The 21,638-nt window shown below is 40.7% G+C and overlaps 1 protein-coding gene across 3 annotated transcripts in view; it reads left to right on the forward strand.

Moving 5' to 3' along the window:
* Positions 1 to 21,638, forward strand: part of DENND4C (DENN domain containing 4C) — a 115,549-nt gene that overhangs the window by 31,233 nt on the left and 62,678 nt on the right. For all 3 annotated transcript variants that reach the window (XM_038401203.2, XM_038401206.2, XM_038401204.2), the window contains exons 2-4: positions 11,741 to 12,062; positions 18,106 to 18,358; positions 19,592 to 19,661. In XM_038401203.2, the coding sequence (XP_038257131.1) occupies positions 11,758 to 12,062; positions 18,106 to 18,358; positions 19,592 to 19,661 (628 nt within the window). In that variant the 5' untranslated portion in view covers positions 11,741 to 11,757. The remainder of the gene's footprint in view (positions 1 to 11,740; positions 12,063 to 18,105; positions 18,359 to 19,591; positions 19,662 to 21,638) is intronic.

Genomic DNA, 21,638 nt, shown 5'->3' on the forward strand with positions numbered 1-21,638 from the left:
CTCACTTTATATTATTTTTTATTACAAATATTTACACTGTAAAAATGAAAAGAAATACTATTTTTCAGTTCATCTTATACAAGTGCTATAGTGCAATCTATCATGAAAGTGTAACTTAGAAGTGTAGTTTTTGTTGTTGCTTAATTGCACTCAAAAACAAAACAATGTAAAACTTTAGAGCCTAGAAGTCCACTCAGTCCTACTTCTTGTTCAGCCAATCGCTCAGACAAACAAGTTTGTTTACCTTTACGGGAGATTATGCGGCTTACTTATTATTTATAATGTCACTTGGAAGTGAAAACAGGCATTTGCACGGCACTTTTGAAGCTGGCATTGCAAGGTATTTATGTGCCAGATATGCTAAACAATGTATGCCCCTTCATACTTTGGCCACAGATCCAGAGGACATGCTGCTGATGCTCGTTAAAAAAATGTTAATTAAATTTGTGACTCAACTCCTTGGGGGACAATTGTATGTCTCCTGCTCTGTTTTACCCTATATTTCATGTTTATAGCAGTCTCAGATTATGACAGAACACATGTTGTTTGTTTTAAGAACACTTTCACTGTAAAGCTGACAAAACGCAAAGAAGGTACCAATGTGAGATTTCTGAAGATAACTACAGCACTTGACCTGAGGTTTAAGAATCTGAAGAGCCTTCCAAAATCTGAAAACATGCTCTACACTTCATCCCTCTCAGAAGTTCTAAAAGAACAACACTCCTGTGCGGAAACTATAGAACCCAAACCACCAAAAAAGAAAATCAACCGTGTGTTGGTGGCATCTGACTCAGATGACATGAATGAATATGCATCAATCTGCACTGCTTTGGATCATTATCAACCAGAACCCGTCATTTGCATGGATGCATGTCCTCTGGAATGGTGGTTGAATCATGAAGGGACATATGAATCTATAGCATATTTAGCACGTAAATATCTGCAACGCCGGCTACAACAGTGCCATGAAAATGCCTGTTCTCACTTTCAGGTGACGTTGTAAATAAGAAGCAGGCAGCATTATTTCTCAACAAACTTGTTTGTCTTAGCAATTGGCTGAACAAGAATTAGTATTGAATGGAATTGTAGGCTCTAATGTTTTACGTTTTAGTTTTGAACGCAGTTATTTTTGTTCCTGATTCTACCTTTGTAAATTCAACTTTCATGATAAAAAGATTTTATTTTTTACAGTGCAAATATATGTAAAGTAAAGTGAGCACTGTACACTTTGTATTCTGTGTTGTAATTGAAATCAATATATTTGAAAATGTAGAAAACAGCAAAAAATATTTAAATCGTATTCTTCTATTTAACAGCGTGATTAATCTTGATGATTTTTTTTTTTAATCGCTTGACAGCCCTAGAAAATACTGATTGTTAAGGAAATCCAATACATTACATTAGGTAGATGTATTTGTTAATAAGTAGCCTAAGTATAAAAACAAGGCTATCAATGTATGGTAGTGTAGTGGAACATAAATGCACAAATATACATGTGTGTATGTACTGTTAATGTACGGTTCATGAAATAAATCACAGCACTAAACTGCTTGCACTCTCAGTTCTTTTCTCTATTGTTTGTGTTTTTCTGTTCTGCAGACCATCGATATTAACCCAGAAAGCTGTAAAGTAAATTTTTTGCACTAGTTTTTCACATTTTTTATATTTTGTTAATAAACACTGATGAATTCACAAGAAATTGTAAACAAAATAAAAACTGAAAGAATGAAGGGCCTTGCATCCCAACCATTTTAAAGCCATAATGAATAATAGATTATAAGCCCACAAAGGACCTCTCTGATCATCCTAGTCTGACCTCCTACATAACATAGGCCATAGAACTTCCCTGAATTGATTCTAGTTTGAACTAGAGCATGTCTTTTATAAAAACATCCAATGTTGATTTACCCCGATAAGTTGTTATAGTTGATGAATATTACTGTTAAAAATTCGCACCTTATTTTCAATCTGAATTTGTCTACCTTCAACTTCCCACCATTGGATGTGCTAAATTGAAGAACTCACTATAAATTTTTTGTTTCCATGTGAGTATTTAGACTGTGATCAACTCGCACCTTAAACTTCTTTTTGTTTAAACTAAATAGACTCAATGCTCAATATTTTCCAATCCTTTAATAATTCTTGGGGCTTTTCTCTGAATCCTCAACATCCATCTTGAATTGTGAACACCAGAACTGGACACAGTATTCAATAGTGTTCACCCCAATGCCAAATAGAGGTATTATATAACCTCTCTACTTCTAATTAATATTCCCCTATTTATACGTAATAGAGCTTCAAACTATACCATAAAATCTCTGTGGATAGAAATTCCATGCTTAGATAATAAGAGTATAGCAGTAGAAATGTATTACCATTCACCTAGTGAAGATGTTGACCATAACTGTGAATTGCTGAGGCTGATTACAGGGGCTACAAAAACAGAAGAGCAGTAATAATGGAAACTTTCAACTATCTCCATATTTACAGGTACATGTCACCTTAGGATGGGATGCAGAGAGAGAATTTCTAGATAGCATGAATGGCTACTTCTTGGAGCAGCTAGTCCTGGAACCCACAAGGAGAGTGGCAATTGTCAGTTTTGTCTTAGGTGGAGTACAGGATCTGGTCAAAGAGACTAATATAGCTGAACAGCTTGATAATAGTGACCATAATGTAATTAAATTTAAGATTCTTGTAGGAGGGAATAGCAAAGAAACTCACTACAATAGCATTTAAGCTCAAAAAGGGGAACTGTACAAAACTGAGGAAACTAGTTAAATGGAGAGGAATGGTCATGAATGAAATGTCTGCAAGCTGCATGGAAACTATTTAAAAACATAATAATAGCTGCTGAAACTAAATGTATTTTCCCCCTTCCCCCCCCCCCCCACACACAAAGCCATCATGGCTAACGAGTGTAAAAATGGCAATTAGAGGGAAAATGACATCCTTTACAAATTGGAAATTGAATTCCACTGAGGAAAATAAAAAGGAGCATAAACTCTTGAAAGTCAAGTGTTGTTGGGGAGGCCAAAAGAGAATTTGAAGAGCAATTAGTAAAAACTAACAGCAGAAAATATTTGAAGAGCATCAGAAGCAGGAAGCCTGCAAAACCATCAGTGGGGCCAATGGATGATCAAGGTGGTAAAAGAGCATTCAGGGAAGATAAAACTGTTGTGGAGAAGCTAAATGAATTTTTTCCCCCATCAGTTTTCACTGTAGAGGATGTGAGGACAGATTCCCAAATTTGAGCCATTCTTTTTTAGGTGATAAATCGGAGGAACTGTCCCATGTTAAGATGCCAGTAGAGGAAGGTTTTGGACCAAATTGATACATTAAACAGTAATGAGTCACCAGAACCTGATGGTATTCACTCAAGATTTCTGAAGGAACTCAAATATGAAATTGCAGAACTAACAACTGTGGTATGTAACCTATTGATTAAAGCAGCCTCTGTACAGATGACTGGAGGATAGCTAATGTAATACTGACTTTTTTAAAAAGGATTCGGGGCAAACCTGGCAATTATCGGATGGTAAGCCTAACTTGAGTATGAGTCAAATTTGGTTGAAACTATAGTAAAAAAAAAAAAAACAGAATTATCAGACATATAGAGGAACACTGTATGTTGAGGAAGAGTCAACACAGCTTTTGTAAAGGGAAATGATGCCCCACTGTTAACTTCCCTGAGGTTGTCGTCAAGCATGTGGACCAGGGGTGGGCAAACTTTTTGGCCTGAGGGCCACATCAGGGTTGCAAAACTATATGGAGGGCCGGGAGGGAAGGCTGTGCCTCCCCAAATAGCCTGGCCCCCGTCCCCTATCCACCCCCTCCTACTTCCCGCCCCTGACTGCCCCCCTCAGAATCCCTGACCCATCCAACCACCTCTGCTTCTCCCTCTCCCGGAACCCTACCCTCTATCCAACCCCCCCCTTCTTCCTGTCCTCTGACTGCCCTGACCCCTATCCACACCCCTGCCTCCTGACAGGCCCCCCCGGGACTCCCACGCCTATTCAACTGTTTAAGTAGGCATTTAAGCAGAGTAAGCAGGGAAGCTCCTCTCATAGATCAATAACGGATTAAAAGATAAGTAACAAAGGGTAGCAATAAATGCTCAGTTTTCACAAAGGAAAGTGGCAAATAGTGGGGTGCCCCATAGATGTGTACTGGGACTATTGCTTTTAAACATATTCATAAATCTGGAAAACAGGGTATACAGTGAGATGGCAAAGCTTGCAGACAATACAAAGTTGGTCAAAATAGTGAAGTCCGAAGCTGACACAAAGAGATCTTGGAGTGATTGTGGATAGTTCTCTGAAAATATCCATCCAATCAAAAAAGCTAATAGAATGTTTACTTTACAAAAACTAGACAAGCCATTTACAAAACACACTTTGATTCTCTACAAAAGAAAAAGGACACTAAGCTATCTAAACTACTATATGCCACAAGGGGCCACAACAATGGTTCCCGTAACCCACCCAGCAATATTGTTAATCTATCCAACTATACTCTTAGCCCAGCGGAAGAATCTGTCCTATCTCGGGGCCTCTCCTTTTGCCCCTCCACCCCCATGAACATGATACAGTTCTGTGGTGACCTAGAATCCTATTTTCGACGTCTCAGACTCAAGGAATATTTCCAACACACCTCTGACCAACATATTAACCCACAGAGACCTTCCTGCCAACACTACAAAAAGAAGGATTCTGGGTGGACTCCTCCTGAAGGTCGAAACAGCAGCCTGGATTTCTACATAGACTGCTTCCGCCGACGTGCACGAGCTAAAATTGTGGAAAAGCAGCATCGCTTACCCCATAACCTCAGCCATGCAGAACACAGTGCCATCCACAGCCTCAGAAACAACTCTGACATCATAATCAAAAAGGCTGACAAAGGAGGTGCTGTCGTCATCATGAATAGGTCGGAGTATGAACAAGAGGCTACTAGGCAGCTCTCCAACACCACTTTCTACAAGCCATTACTCTCTGATCCCACTGAGAGTTACCAAAAGAAACTACAGCATTTGCTCAAGAAACTCCCTGAAAAAGCACAAGAACAAATCCGCACAGACACACCCCTGGAGCCCCGACCTGGGGTATTCTATCTGCTACCCAAGATCCATAAACATGGAAATCCTGGACGCCCCATCATCTCAGGCATTGGCACCCTGACAGCAGGATTGTCTGGCTATGTAGACTCCCTCCTCAGGCCCTTCGTTACCAGCACTCCCAGCTATCTTCGAGACACCACCGATTTCCTGAGGAAACTACAGTCCATTGGTGATCTTCCTAAAAACACCATCCTAGCCACTATGGATGTAGAAGCCCTCTACACCAACATTCCACACAAAGATGGACTACAAGCCGTCAGGAACAGTATCCCCGATACTGTCACGGCTAACCTGGTGGCAGAACTTTGTGACTTTGTCCTGACCCATAACTATTTCACATTTGGTGACAATGTATACCTTCAAATCAGCGGCACTGCGATGGGTACCCGCATGGCCCCACAGTATGCCAACATTTTTATGGCTGACTTAGAACAGTGCTTCCTCAGCTCTCGTCCCCTAATGCCCCTACTCTACTTGCGCTAGTCCACACAAGAGATCCACTTCCTGGACACTACGGTGCTAATAAGCGATGGTCACATAAACACCACCCTATATCGGAAACCTACTGACCCCTATTCCTACCTACATGCCTCTAGCTTTCATCCAGATCATACCACTCGATCCATTGTCTACAGCCAAGCGCTACGATATAACCGCATTTGCTCCAACCCCTCAGACAGAGACAAACACCTACAAGATCTCTATCATGCATTCCGACAACTACAATACCCACCTGCTGAAGTGAAGAAACAGATTGACAGAGCCAGAAGAGTACCCAGAAGTCACCTACTACAGGACCGGCCCAACAAAGAAAATAACAGAACGCCACTAGCCATCACCTTCAGCCCCCAACTAAAACCTCTCCAACGCATCATCAAGGATCTACAACCTATCCTGAAGGATGAGCCATCACTCTCTCAGATCTTGGGAGACAGACCAGTCCTTGCTTACAGACAGCCCCCCAATCTGAAGCAAATACTCACCAGCAACCACACACCACACAACAGAACCACTAACCCAGGTACCTATCCTTGCAACAAAGCCCGTTGCCAACTCTGCCCACATATCTATTCAGGGGATACCATCATAGGGCCTAATCACATCAGCCACACTATCAGAGGCTCCTTCACCTGCGCATCTACCAATGTGATATATGCCATCATGTGCCAGCAATGCCCCTCTGCCATGTACATTGGCCAAACTGGACAGTCTCTACGTAATAGAATGAATGGACACAAATCAGACGTCAAGAATTATAACATTCAAAAACCAGTTGGAGAACACTTCAATCTCTCTGGTCACTCGATCACAGACCTAAGAGTGGCTATCCTTCAACAAAAAAGCTTCAAAAACAGACTCCAACGAGAGAGACTGCTGAATTGGAATTAATTTGCAAACTGGATACAATTAACTTAGGCTTGAATAGAGACTGGGAATGGATGAGTCATTACACAAAGTAAAACTATTTCCCCATGGTATTTCTCCCTCCCCCCACCCCCCACTGTTCCTCTGATATTCTTGTTAACTGCTGGAATTAGCCTACCTGCTTGTCATCATGAAAGGTTTTCCTCCTTCCCCCCCCCTGCTGTTGGTGATGGCTTATCTTAAGTGATCACTCTCCTTACAGTGTGTATGATAAACCCATTGTTTCATGTTCTCTGTGTGTGTGTATATAAATCTCTCTTCTGTTTTTTCCACCAAATGCATCCGATGAAGTGAGCTGTAGCTCACGAAAGCTTATGCTCTAATAAATTTGTTAGTCTCTAAGGTGCCACAAGTACTCCTTTTCTTTTTGCGAATACAGACTAACACGGCTGCTACTCTGAAACAATAGAATGTTAGGCACTATTAGGAAAGGGATAGAGCACAAGACGGAAAATATCCTACTGCCACTATATAAATCCATGGTACACCCATATCTTGAATACTGCATGCAGTTCTGATCACCCCTTCTCAAAAAAGATGTATTAGAATTAGAAAAGGTACAGAGAAGGGCAACAAAAATTATTAGGCATATGGAACAGAGGGGAGGGTGTAAAGACTGAGATTGTTCAGCTTGAAAAAAGAGAGGGGGTGTGTGTGTGTGTGTGTGTGTGAGTGAATGTGAATGAGAGGTCTATAAAGCATGGGTGATGTCAAGAAAGTGAATAAGGAAATGTTATTTACCCTTTCACATAACACAAGAACTAAGGGTCACCCAATTTAAATTTAATAGATAGCAGGTTTAAAACTGACATGAGGAAGTATTTCTTCATGCAATGCACAGTCAACTTGTGGAACTCATTGCCAGGGATGCTGTGAAGGCCAAAAGTATAATTGGGATTAAAAAAGAATGTGATAAGTTTCTGGAGAATAGGTCCATCAGCGTCTATTAGCTAAGATTGTCAAGGAAGCATGTGTTGGGTGTCTGTAAAGCTGGGAGTGGACAACGGGATGGATCACTCGATAATGGCCCTGTTCTGTTTGTTCCCTCTGAAGCATCTGGTTACTGTCAAAGGACAGGATACTGGGCTAGATGAACCATTGGTCTGACCCAATATGTCCATTCTTATGTGCACTAATAGATTTTTTTTGTTTTTGCTCTGCTCTTTCTGCACCCCCAGCAAGCTTGTTATTTTTCCCCCCGGTGATTCAGAAGGGTTAGGTTGTTTGAACTTGCATTCCAACGGGGCTTTGGTTTTGAAGTAGAGAAAAAGAGAGGGGGGAAAAAAGACTTATGAATAGGCAAACTCACTCCTACATAGAAGTTCATAGCTCAAGACAGAGAGATAATTGTGCAGCAATTATTTGAAACTGTAGCACTGGTGACACATCAGATATCTGAGTATGTGTTCATATTTACAAAGCTATTGTATCTTAGAGCAGCTGGTGGTGATTTCATTAAGAGTTATTACCTTGCGGTTGCTTTAGAGAAGTTCTGTTGCTTTAAGTATTTGCTGGAATAGGATTTTTATTAGGAAGATAAATCCTTCAAGAGCTGCTACTTAATGCTCACTGTTCCTCGACCCTCAGTCTTGTTGTTCCGACTTCTGGAAAGTGAAAAAGAACTATATTGAGAACTTAGAACTCAAACACTTTTAAGAGATCTTCAATATTCTGCTGACACATGAAGCCTATGTGCCAAGTTTTTTCTGCTGAATCCTATTCTGTGACTGAATTTTGCCTGCAGCATGTTACATTGAAACAGAGTATGACCTTAGCTGAGGTGAAAATATCTAATCTTAACGATAGAAATGTATTCCTCATTTCTTAACCAGTTGCTACAGTATTGCTAACCCTAAATGTTAGAAATCATCAGACTTAACAAAAAAAATTGGGATTCTCATTCAAGTAGTGTTCTTGTGGGTGCTCCACTTTAAGTGCGCATGAGTCCCTGAGCCTTTGATCAGAAATTTTTGGAAACAGTGCCCATTCTGCCCACACATGCACCCAACACATCCTTGTGCTCCATACTGAGGCGTTGTAAGGCTTTGTGGGTGAACCCCCTCGGTTACTTCTCAGCTGCCTTTGGCTAGAGACAGAGTCTAATGTTTGCCTGTTTGCTGTATTCCTGTTTTCCCCCTTTTATTAGCTTTATAGTTTTATAGCTTTATAGCTTTTATTAGTTTTAGCTTTATAGTTGGTTCTTAGTAATGTGGGTTTAGCACCTTATAGTTGAAATGTGTGTTTCCCTCTTTCTTTTTCTTAAAAATATATACATACATACATACATACACAAGCACACATTTTTGTTTTTGTTTTTCCCCTGTTGAGGGGCTTGAACAACTTTATTCTGTTGAGGATACTTGGCTCCTTGGGATTTAAAAGGTGCCTCACTTGCCGAAAAATAATTCCTGCTAGTGATGAGCATTCCCACTGCATTTGTTGTTTGGGAGACTGATTCCCAGCAAGTGTAAAATTTGCTTTTCTTTTTAGGGGAAGATCCTTTAAAGTAGGCTTTGGACCCGGGTACAGAGAACTTGCTATACAGGAACTCCTCACATTTGTCAGTGGCCCGGCATCAAGAGCATGCAAGGAAGGGGAAGACTGCACCAGAACTCCTGTTTCACACTCGTTCAATTCTCTGCACTCTGGTTGTTTGTGTATGAGTACTATAATTATAGTACCGAATATTTTTCAATAATAAACAATACAGGATGTTCAAAAAATCCCTGTACTCTGGTGAATGGTTACCAGTGACCAGAGTGTAGAGATTTGAATAACGTGCAAATTTCTCTGCTTCAATAGGCTACTTGCTCAGAATTCTGAAACTAGTTGCCGTCAACAACTGAGGCCACCCGACCATCTCACCTCTTATCAGATGAAGTAGGGAAACTCAAATGTACCCAAAAGAGAAGAAAACAATGCCCCCCGAAAGCAAAGAAAATTGTCTGTAAAATTGTAAAAAAGAGGAAAACAAGTTAAAACTTGACTTTATTGGGAGTAGGACTGGACCTGAAGGAGGTGAGCACGTCACATGAAAGTGGATGGATGCTTCACCTTGCACCAGCAGGTCTAGTGTCCTTGCAATCACTGTTAGACTTGGGGATGATAAATGTAATAATTTTTATTTGACTTCTGTTGTCTGGCTGACATCATGACATACCTTTTTGTTGGAATGTTTTTGTGGGGAGTGTTAAGATGTTTTACCTGTTCTTGCTTAATTATTATTGCACTTTAATTTTATCCTGCAGTGTGGCTAAGCCTAAAATGCAGATGAGCAAATAAGTGTGCCTCATCTGTGTCATAACAGATACTGTGAAGCTGGTGTAAATATACCCGACAGATCTTTGGCTTTGTATTGTGCTGCAACATCAGACATGTCCTATGTGAATGATTGTGTTTTAAAGGGGTGATTATACTGTCTCCTCTACTCTCCTCCCTCCTTCTGGCTGCCTGACTACGTTCCTCATATCTGTATATGAGGTAATAGGTAGATGGGTGTCTGGCGGAGGGGATCTTGGATTTAAACCCTATGGTGCCTTTAACAGAAGGAACAGTGTCTGTCTTCCCCACTCAGTTAGCTTTGTATTACTTTTGGTTGTGGAGAAGAGGACTTGGATGGCCTTAGACCTGAAAGTGTCACTGAAATTGCAAAAAGAAAAGGAGTACTTGTGGCACCTTAGAGACTAACAAATTTATTAGAGCATAAGCTTTCGTGAGCTACAGCTCACTTCATCGGATGCATTTGGTGGAAAAAACAGAGGAGAGATTTACTCTCCTCTGTTTTTTCCACCAAATGCATCCGATGAAGTGAGCTGTAGCTCACGAAAGCTTATGCTCTAATAAATTTGTTAGTCTCTAAGGTGCCACAAGTACTCCTTTTCTTTTTGCGAATACAGACTAACACGGCTGCTACTCTGAAACCTGAAATTGCAAACAGACTTAATAAGAACTTTATAAACCCTGAGAATAAAGAGGTGTTTTTCCCATGTGAAGAATTTCAATTTCCGTGGCTCCCCCTGTATTTATTCAACACACCTGGATCCTCCAATCTTTCACGGGTTTCCAGGAATCTCCCTAGTGGTGGACATGGTAAGGTGTGCAGGCAGAAGTTCAGCTTCTGCATTCTTTTAGGGCTGTAGCTTGGGTATAGCTGACTGGGCCTAGGAGTTCTGCTGGAGCAATGGTACTGCTTTGGGAGTCTCGTGAGGCTCCCACAGGAGCATGATATGGTGATGGGTAGTAAGTTAGTTACAAAAAGTCTCTCCTTGTTTCTGAGCAAAACTAGGAATTTCCTAAGATCTGACAAGCTAATCATTCAATGCACCCAGGATTTTTAAATGCAGGCTAGCAACTACTTTTCTCACCATTATGAAATTGCACTTCATTATTCTAAAAGAGAGATGTATTCATCCTATGCTGCAGAACAGTAGGTTATTCCAGGCCTGGAATTTGCCACTGGGTGGTGACGTATGCTGATGGAATATGATGACGGATACACAGTTGTGTAAAATCAATTCCAGATGTTCAAATTGCTAGGCAAAGGCATGAAGGCTGCAGTGTTATTTTTCAACTCTGAAATAAATTGAAGTGTGCAAAAGATACTGTAGAAAGCACATAACTTGTATTGCTTTCTTTGTTGTGCATAGCAACGTAACCCTGAAGCCGAATGTGTAAAAGGGAACAATACAGCTTTTTAATGTCTGGCCATGGATTAGCCTTAAGGACACTAGCAATGAAGAATATGTACTTTAATTGGAGGAGATGCATTGTAGGTACTTGAATGAATTGATGACCCTGAGAGGATTTAAGGTCGGGCAAAGTTGACAAATGCTAACTGACCCCTCTTTGTTTGTCACCTTCCAGCTCCTAACCAGAGGAATCCTTAAAGTACCTACTATCAAGTTTCTTAGTTCATTTGTTCATTGATCTTTATACTCAGACTCAGCTTTTGATGACACAACTAGAAACTCCAATACGTACAATAGTGTATTTCATTGAGCAGTATGAACCTTTGGGAGGATTAATCCTGGGGGTTACCCTACATTTGTCATGTAATTTTTGGGATTATATATTAAAATGCTTGATTTACTGAAATTAATTTTAAAACACTTTTGTTTCTGTAATCTTAGCTCTTGTGAAGAAGATAACATAGAAAATTCACGTGAAAGTTGTCAACCTGTTCACTTTTTACTTTTTCAGGAAGTACAGAGACAACCATGATAGAAGACAAAGGTCCAAGAGTGGCTGACTACTTTGTAGTGGCAGGACTCACTGATACTTCTACCCCTCTGGACCAAGAAGTAAACCGATTTGAAACAAAGTCAGTTGGTCCAAAGGCTCCAATTACAGACCTAGCTGTCATCATCAAGTCAGCTGGTGAAACGGTGCCTGAGGGTTACACCTGCGTTGAAGCCACCCCCACGGCCCTTCAAGCCAACTTGAACTATGGGAGTCTTAAAAGTCCAGAGCTTTTTCTTTGCTACAAGAGGGGCCGGGACAAACCACCGCTTACTGACGTTGGGTGAGAGTCCTTTAATTATTCATTTGTTCATCATACGTGACTTTTTGTAGAAAGAGAATAAGAATTTGATTGTTACTGAAGCAAGGATTTACCAAAAAAAAAAGCATGAATTTTTATTTACATAATGATGATGCTGATTTTAATAACCTGGTCAGATTTGTCACTTAACTCTGAGAGTCTGTCTGAGAGAGAGAGAGATTTGTTCCCTTTTTGAAATGCAATGCAAGAGACAAGTGACATTCTTCTTAAAAATATTTGTCAAAATGACCAAGTGGAATATGTCTAATTCAGTAATGATGAGACTCAACTGTGATGAGTTGAGACATAAAAGTGGATACATGAGATTCTTTTCTGGGACATAGAAATTGTAGAGAGGTCCAGAGGGAAGATCATGGAAAGTGGTGAATGTGTAGTTCACAACATAAGGAAACCAGAAACAGAAAACACTATACTATATTCCAGAGGTGGGCAAACTACGGCCTGTGAGCCACATCTGGCTCGCGGGACCCTCCTGGCCCTTCCCTGATCCCTCCCGTGCAGCCTCATCTCACTGCACCACCGGTGCAATGCTCTGGGCAGCAGAGCTGCGGCTGCCTGTCCTGGTGCTCTGGGCGGTGTGGCTGTAGTGCCACCAGCCACCAGTGCTCCAGGCAGCATTGTAAGGGCCGGGAGTGGGGGGGAGGGGGGTGTTGGATAGAGGGCAGGGGGTTCGGGGTGGGTGGTCAGGGGGCGGGGGTGTGGATAGGGGTTGGGGTGATCAGAGGGTGGGGGACAGGGGGGTTGAATGGGGGCAGGTGGGCAGTCAGGAAGGAGAGGCGGGGTTGGATGGAGCGTCGGGGGGGCGGGCAGGGGCAGGGGTTCTGGGGGCAGTCAGGGGACAGGGAGAAAGGCTGGTTGGATGGGGCAGGGGTCCTGGGGGGGCCGTCGGGGGGCAAGAAGCAAGGGGGGGTCGGATAGGGGGCTGGGGCTGGCCCACGCCTAGCTGTTTGGGGAGGCTCAGCCTCCTCAAACCAGCCCTCCATACAATTTCGGAAACCTGATACGGCCCTCAGGCCAAAAAGTTTGCCTGCCCCTGTTATACGCCATACTGTAAGGTGGTGATTTTAGAAGACTTAATGAACATGTGGGAATAAATGCACACAAACTATGACAGAAGCCACCTTTAATATCTTAGTGGAGTAGAATCATTGGTAGGGCTTGAACCTTAGGGTTATCGGGTATCTAGGTACTTATGTGGTCCTCATCACTGTACTGTCCTATGATCACCTATGAGATTGTTTCTTATATGTTCTGACAGGTTTTTTTTGCAGAGATTGGACCTTGTGTAGAGCTCTGCTGGGGTGTCTAAATTTACGTATTCTTTTGGAACCACAGCTTTTTGATTTATGGATCTTATGTGCCTCAGAAGAACTTCTTCTACTTTTGTATTTAAACTAAATATATTTGTTTTGCAGAACTGTAACAGCTCTGTTTGATGTCTGTGATATTTGTAAGTCTTTCAAAATCAATCAAGGAGTTTACAAGCTGACAAGCTTTACTAAAGCTCCTTCGAGTTTTATATTATTGTAACCAATAAATCCAAAATTATCCTCGTATCCTTAATCACAAATATTTCTAGATATCTTTAGTGAGGACTAATTAGACCAAGATATTTTTCTAGTTGCATGTAGACCGTGAAATCTCAGAGTTGAGAACCTCAAGTTTTGTAAACCTTCTCGTATATCAAAACACCTTGATGAATTTTGAAACTTCAAATGTGCAAAAAACACTCTTTTAGATAGAAAGCATACAGGCTTGCTTCCTCCTGGAACTTGTCTCAGAAAAGTTGGAGAGGGATGGATTGTAAAACTCAGGCTTACAGTATAATGGAAACATTTTCCCTGTGGCGCGTATAAAGTCCTCTTCCAGCCTGTTCAAAATTGAACTGGGGTCCACGTTGGCACCAGGGCAGATCCAGGACAATGGAATCTCAAAGGTGGTTTTAAGTTCTTTTGTGCCCTATCCACACCTCCACTTCTGAGTTGTGCAAAGTGTGTCATGACTGTGTTCCCCCTCAGACTGCCTCTCCCAAGATCTGTCAATACCCTACTTCTCTTCTCTCTCCCCCACCCCCGCCCAGTCCATTGACTCAGACTTGCCAGACACTGACCAGCCAGAGGACTAAACTGTTCAGCCAAAGAGTGGTAGAATAGATAAACAGATAGAAGCTTCCCTCAGCTTCTAGGAAAGGGGAGCAAGTTGGGAGTCTAAATAGGATGCTTCCTTGATTGGTGTGGGGGGGCGGAGGTGTGAGAGAGAGAGAGACTGATTCCATCTTAACAACCTGAAGCTAAGTATCTGAAATCTGAAGCCTCCACCCCACTTTGCAGGAAGTGAGGGGTGTATGCATGTGTTCCCTCTTTCCTCCCCTAGAACTACCTGGCAGGGTGTTCTAAACCTGTTCTAAACATCTTAAATACAAGAAAAAATTCTTGAATCTCTTGTATCATTCAATGATAGTGAAGAGTTGAACGCAGTACTGAATGCACAAAAAAGGAAAGGTAACCTGTCCTGGGTAGCCCAGAAAACATGTACTTGAGTTCTCTTTTCACAAATAATCCTCCAGAAGTATTGTTGACTTTCAGCTGCTTATAATTTTGGAGCCCTTGTAACCTATGTCTTGGACCCATCTCGTACTGTCTACTTTTTTTTTAATGAGAGTATCTGCAGAAATACTGACTGATTAAAAATCTGTCTTCACCAAATTTCATCTCAAAGCAGATGAGAGTTAAACCAACTCTCAATGAAGGGACTACACCCTGTTCAATTGGGAGCTATTTGTAATACTTGCAGTGTTCCATAATGCCTTATGGCCCATTTCACAGGATTCTATTTTTCACATTTACATGGGAAAATTAATAATTACATGAGGCAAATAATGACTTTGGCTTTGTGATATCTAATAATGCTAGTATAAGTAGAACCTTAATGGCATTTCTAAATCTTCTGACTCACCACATTTTTTGCGCTAGCTTTGGCTTCTCCTGCTATTTAATATTTGTAAATTGCCTTCTTAACTCTCTTTAACAGAGATAGGAAGGGTTGCTGTGCTGCAGAGACTTGCTTAATACAAAGGCCGTTAGAGTCAGAGGTCCAGCTTGAAGCAGGAGGAGGAATCAAACTAGAGTGAACCCTGGGTCTACTGTACTAGAATATGGTATAGAACAGTGCAGTAGTCCATGTATTATTTGAAATTGTTCCTAGTATTTTTAGATAAATTATTTTTACAGATTTCCTTGATTGTGGGAAAGCTGCACTTTTTCCTCTAAGTGCTGTTGACTGATGCATTATGACATGTCTTAAATCTAGTAGATTTGAGGACCGAACATATGCCTATGACATGACCTGAATCTGGTGAACAGAGACATTCTGAGTCACTTGAGAAGGAGATACTTATCCTGAAGAAATGGATGGCTACGTTCCAAATAAGTTTTGATCTAAATCCTATTGAAGTCAGCAGAAAGCCCCTCCCATTGATTTAGGTGGTGGATCAGGTCCAAAGTATGAGATCACTGAAATAGGGAACAGTTCTTATCCTTCGAAAGGTCTATCTCCTAAATGTTGTACGAGTAAATTGTATGCTCTGATTAGGGCCGTACCTCTGCTGATAAATCTGAAAGGGGTTGCTGTGTGGAAGCTGAACTCAACAGAAGCAAACTTATGACACACTGAGAGAGGGCTTTGCTCACGTATTGAGGGGTGACCTAAACCTGAAGTGCTGTGGCTAACATGTCCCAAAGATCAAATTTTGATTCTGTGGTCTGGAATGTTACAAACACCTTTCTTCTAATAGTCTGCTTCTAGATTTCATTACTGTGCATGAAGCCAGGAACTGGTTTGGTTTTGTCACATTGCTAGCTAGTGAATTCCCTTTTTATGAACCTGATAGGCAGTTTTGAAGCCTGATTAAACATCCAGTCTTAAAAATCATTTGATTAATTCCGGGATCTTTAAGCATCTTTCTGGTAGTACTTGGAAATGTATGAAATTTACCCTGGGGATTGAGGGATACATTATCCCCTTTTTAGAAGCTGAAGTCTAGTTGGAAACATGCTTCAAGAATAAACTTATTTTAGTGTTTAAAAAAAAAAATCTGATATTAAACACTTGTGAACTATAAATAGGCCTTAATTTGAAACCTCTCTGAAACTCAAGTAGAAGGTAATATTTTTTGCTAATATGAAAATTATGGGACTACCAATATTTTTTTTATGGTGACAGTGCTGTTGCTGGGAATAGTTTGATTCTCTCTCCCCACCGCCCCCCATACATTTTATTTAATCTTGTCATAAAAAATGTCATGTGAAGGATGCATTTTAGAAATACTCTCTTGAACACTCCTCTGTCCAAGATGTCTGAATTAAGATTCTGATACTTTTTCCCATTATACGACCCTATCTTCAGTTTCTTAAAACTTTGCTGGACTTAATTTGTTCAGTTTAAAATTTTCCATGCCAGGTACAAAGGAACACTTCACTTTTCAAGTAAGTCAAAAGTGAGGGTAATATGATACATGGCATGCTCTCTATATCCATTTTTATATTGCATTCTGCACCATCCGAGTTCTTATGCACATACAATTATTATTATGCAACCCAAAGAAATAATCTCGTAGTAAGGGGCACGAAGTCTGACTTAGAGCCCATCCATTTCGGTGGTGCAGGATCAAGATCAGACCTTTAATGGACTAAAATTGCTTTTTGAAGTCCACTGTGCAAGAGTCTTCTGTGGCTCAACTGACTGGTTTAGCCTGCTACATGCTGACATAATATGAAAGCTATATCATACTCTCAGTTGACTTGATCTTTTTGCTTGAATGGAATACTCTAGGTACTAGGTTTTTTAATACATGGACACAAATGCATGGTATGCTCTTAAGACTTATTCGTGGTGTGTCACAGAAGTGATTGGCACAGGATGTTTGGGGACAGTTATAATTGCAGGTACTCTATCCACTTACCAAAAAAGAACGTACGTGATTAGAAGCTAGGTGCCAGTGTTCTTGGAAACAAGAAAAAGAGAATCCTCAGCATAACTAAGTATGATTAGTCAAGGGAAACAAAAGAGGTATGTTAAGATTTTTAGAATATTGTTTAAAATTGTGTGAAAGTGGTAAGTATGAGTGGTGTGGAGGTCTGATTAGACAGAACAATTGCTTTCTTTTGGATGGGGGAAGATAAAACTTGCATGTTATATTATTATTTTAGAAATACGATTTGGTATAGTTTGAATTCTATCTTTCTTGCCACTGTTCATGTCCAAGCAACTTTTTCTCCATGCTGAGTATACTTACGGTTTTCTACTCCTGGAAGTTAGTGGTTATCCCAGCATACTAAACAGAAAATTTAATCCTTTTAATTGGCTAGTGTTTGAGATTAAGAACCCCTACAAAAAATGCCAGAGACACCATGAATCCAAACTTCGATTGGCCCACTTCTCTAAAAGCTGACCAAGCTAGCAAATTTGTTTTTTCTAATCGTCCCTTAAAAATAATTGAAATGAGCTTGGAATGAATTTTGTGACATTTTAGTACTTCTGAAAAGGAATAACTCCTAGCATAAGACATGTTTAGATATAGTGTGAGGAAACATTGTGAAAGCTTCCTTTTACAAATGACAGTGCAACACCTCCACTGTTCCTTTAGTTAATTACTTAGGACCAACCTTTCAGACTTGGGGTCCGAAAGTTACACACCTACATCCATATTTAGGCACCTCACAGAAATGCTGAAGACTTGCCATTCCCACTGAAGTCCCCTTTTTAAAAGTTTCTCTGCGTAGGCCAGTTGCCTACTGTATATTTTCACATCCCTCACTGCTCTTGCTCTTGTGAGACTATGGTTAAGATGACTCTGAAATGTACAATTCTCACACGTCAATTATTTACTATTGATGTGCAAAGCTGATTGCAGTCCTAGAAAGACTGCATGCATGTATCTGTACAAATAACGTGATGTATCTGTGTGTAATGTTTGTATCTTTCTGTTTGTTTCCCTCATCTGCAGAGTTCTATACGAAGGGAAGGAACGTGTAATCTTAGGCTGTGAGGTGATCCAAGCTACTCCCTACGGTCGTTGTGCCAATGTTAACAACAGTTCAGCTACTTCCCAACGAATCTTTATTACCTACCGAAGGGCTCCTCCAGTACGGCCTCAGAATTCCTTGGCTGTAACAGATATCTGTGTTATTGTTACCAGCAAAGGAGAAACGCCTCCCCATACATTCTGCAAAGTTGATAAGAACTTAAATTGTGGCATGGTGAGAATAAATGTCATTTTAAAAGTTTAGGCCTTTCTAAAACAAAAAGGGACAAAACGGGAAGGCTTTGGACTCTTTAATGCTGTTATTAATGTGTGTATTCTATTCTTAATATATTTTCATTCTCAGTATGACTTAATGTCATGTTAGTTTTGTAGTTCTTCTTTCAGCTTTTCCTTAGAAGTTTCTGCCAGGATTATTTCCATTAACTAACTAGTCATTTTCTCAAGTTGCATGTTGACACACCATTCCCCTTTTAAAAGGGAAAAACAAACCACCTTAGTGGTACTTAAGGGCCAATACAAAAACCACTGTAAACACATTTCTTTACCTCTGTTACTGATAACACTGTTTTATTAAAAGTCAGAGAATCCAGCTCACTGCTTATATTCTTTGTTTGGACTTCCCATTGGACAGTACACCAGTGAAATTAGCTTTACTTTTATTTATAGTCTGCTTTGCCTTCAGTTTCTGAGCTGTAGAGTACACTTAAAATTTAGATTGACCTAGCTATGTCACTTGCATTGTCTGAGGATCGTAGTTAATCCTCCCAAATGCTGGGTGTAGATCTGGCTAGGTCAAGGCAAGAATTTTTCTGTTGACCTAGCGCTGGCCACTCAGGGAGGTGAATTACCTACATTGATGGAGAAACCCTCTTCAGAAATGCCTATGCTACCTCAGCGTGCTGTAGCTATGTTGCTGTAGCGCCGATAGTTTAGACATGCCCTTAGTACAGCACTCCTTTAGTTTTCAAACGCTGCAGGGAAATCTGTTTTAAAAACATTTGTATATGTTGTCAGACCCCAACTCCCCCCCATCCCCCCCCCAAAAAAAACCCACTGTGGAAACATTTCCATTGGTCTCTTTAAGTCTGTAAAAGCTTATGATGTCCCTCTAACTCTGACTTGAATGACAAAAGGAAGGAAATGTAGAAGTGAAAGCTGCAGTTGCTTTATTTCACCTGTACCTGTTTCATTGTTTGTTGGCCACAGAACAGTGCGTGTGTTTTTTTTATTTGACCTTTGATAAAGGGCTCAGTATTAACTCTGAATTTCATGATATGGTGTTATGTGTTGGGCTGATGAGCGCCAGCAATATGTTTCCTCTAACATTTTTTATTTAAATGTCTCTGCTTTGGGTATAACTGTAAATAGGTTCAAACACTTAACCTGTATTGCTCCATTCAGGTGCTGTCTCTGTGATTTTTGATGACACTTGATTTGTGTCTTACAGTGGGGGTCCAGTGTGTATCTCTGTTATAAGAAGTCTATGCCGGCTTCTAACTCAATAGCATATAAAGCTGGTAAGTTTTGCAAATAGGAGCACCTAAATATATTCTCAGAAGTACACAAGTGTCCTGCCTAACTTTATTTTAAATTATTCTTTCAACTTATTAACTTTGCTTTCAGGGCAGAGATCCAGTATATAACAGCGATTGACAAATGTCAACCAAAATGAATTCCTATAATCCTTCCCTCAGCTTATCCCACTTTCCTGGGCAAAATCCTGAGCAAACATATAAAGCTTGTACCTAGCTTAAAGGTAGATCAACTTGGCCTTTGTTGAACAAGCTAAGATTAGAGTTCAGGGCCCACCACTGAGAGTGTCCTCCATTTTAGTTCCCTGTTGGTCAAATCTAGTGACTGCCAGCAGGAGCATCTGAGATGTAGTGTGTAGACAGAGGGGAATTAAATTATGTAGGACTGTAGAGAGCAAACACAGCTTCATAACTTCTCAGTCTTAAGCAGCTCCATATGTGACGTTTCTCACCATTGAGAACAAGTAGTCCACCCCCCACAGACCTGTATGCTGAGAGCAGATAGAAATGAGGCAGGAGCCTAGTCCTGTGTACCCTTCAGTAGCAGGGGCTTGTAGGAGCCAGGATGATGGAGACTGAGAATGCCAGGGAGAGGTGGTGGTTGGGAAGCTAAAGGGTAGTTTGAGTGGGGGCGTAGCTTGGAGTGTTGATTGTTGAGGAGGAGTTTGAAAAATCAGGGTGAAAGCCTGGAATAGCCACCTCCCAGCTAGCTTGGATTTAAGAGGATGAGTAGTGAGAGCAGAGGGTTAACTATATTGGCTGTGTGTTATTTGTCATTGTAGTCAGGTGAAGAAACTGCAGGGGAATCCCAGCAGACCACCTGGATAAGTTATATTTTAGCAGGGCTGTGGAGAGGCATTGAATTACTGCCATGTGTCTGGGTCTTGTGAGATGCCTGATACTTAGCAGTTCTTAACTACTGATTGCACTTGGTAGAAAATTGGAAGCCAGTTAAGTCTGAGGAGATTAGGTATAATACACTACCAAATGACTACCATTATTACAAGCAATTGGCTGTGTTTTGTACTGACTTCGCTGCTTGTGTCCTTTATTTTTATGGCTTGCCTTGGAAGACTCTGCAGCCAGGTATCCTTAACTCAGTTTAGCAAGCATTTGTATTTGCTTTTAGTCAGGAAAAAGCTTGTCTTTATTTTGGTTGTGTTTTGGGGGATGGTGGGGAGTAAGAAGTGGTTGGAGGTTCCAGGCAACCTTTTGTTTTTGTATGTTCCTCACAACCATCAGGACATTTTGCATATACCATGGAAGCTAGGTGCATTTCTTCTGTCCTCCTGCAATCTGTTCACCTGTTTTAAGTGAAGGAGAGGGGCTGAGGAATGTCCCAACCAAGAACTGGTGGGGAAATCTTTGTGTCTGAATTTACATGAAAATAGTGGCAGTAGCATTAGGTTTCTAAAAAAGAGACCTTCCCAGTTGGGCTTATGGAGCATAAGACATCAGAAGTCTAGGGACAAGCGTCTTCCTTTGCCCATTGAATGGAATAAATTGCCAACATTTATTTCCTGAGTGGAGATGGAAACCATAAATACTAGGGTGGATGGTGCTATACAGTAACCTAGATAAGTGACATTGGTATGCTGATACTTCTATGCAGTGTTTCTAGGAATTCAGGAGTATCTCAGCCAGCCAGAAATACTGCCCAAAAGGTATTTAATGGTCACACGTCTGTACTAGCAGTTAAATTACTAAAGGATTAGTATAAATTAATTGAACTTTTAAAGTAGACAGCCAGTTAGTGAGTTCATCTTTCTGTTCAAATGAACATGAATTTTGCTCGGCAAGGCATTGTTAGCATAGCTTCCTCCCTGGAGAATTCCTTTGTAATGTAACCACTTTAAATGGCACATCTACTTATTGGAATAAGTTTTAAGCAGCTCCTATGTAGTTTAAAGCCAAACCTTTAGTTATCAAGTTTACAATTTGGAATTGTTTGAACTATTACAA

Source organism: Dermochelys coriacea, chromosome 5 (genome assembly GCF_009764565.3).
Source record: "Dermochelys coriacea isolate rDerCor1 chromosome 5, rDerCor1.pri.v4, whole genome shotgun sequence".
NCBI classification, from domain to species: Eukaryota; Metazoa; Chordata; order Testudines; family Dermochelyidae; genus Dermochelys; species Dermochelys coriacea.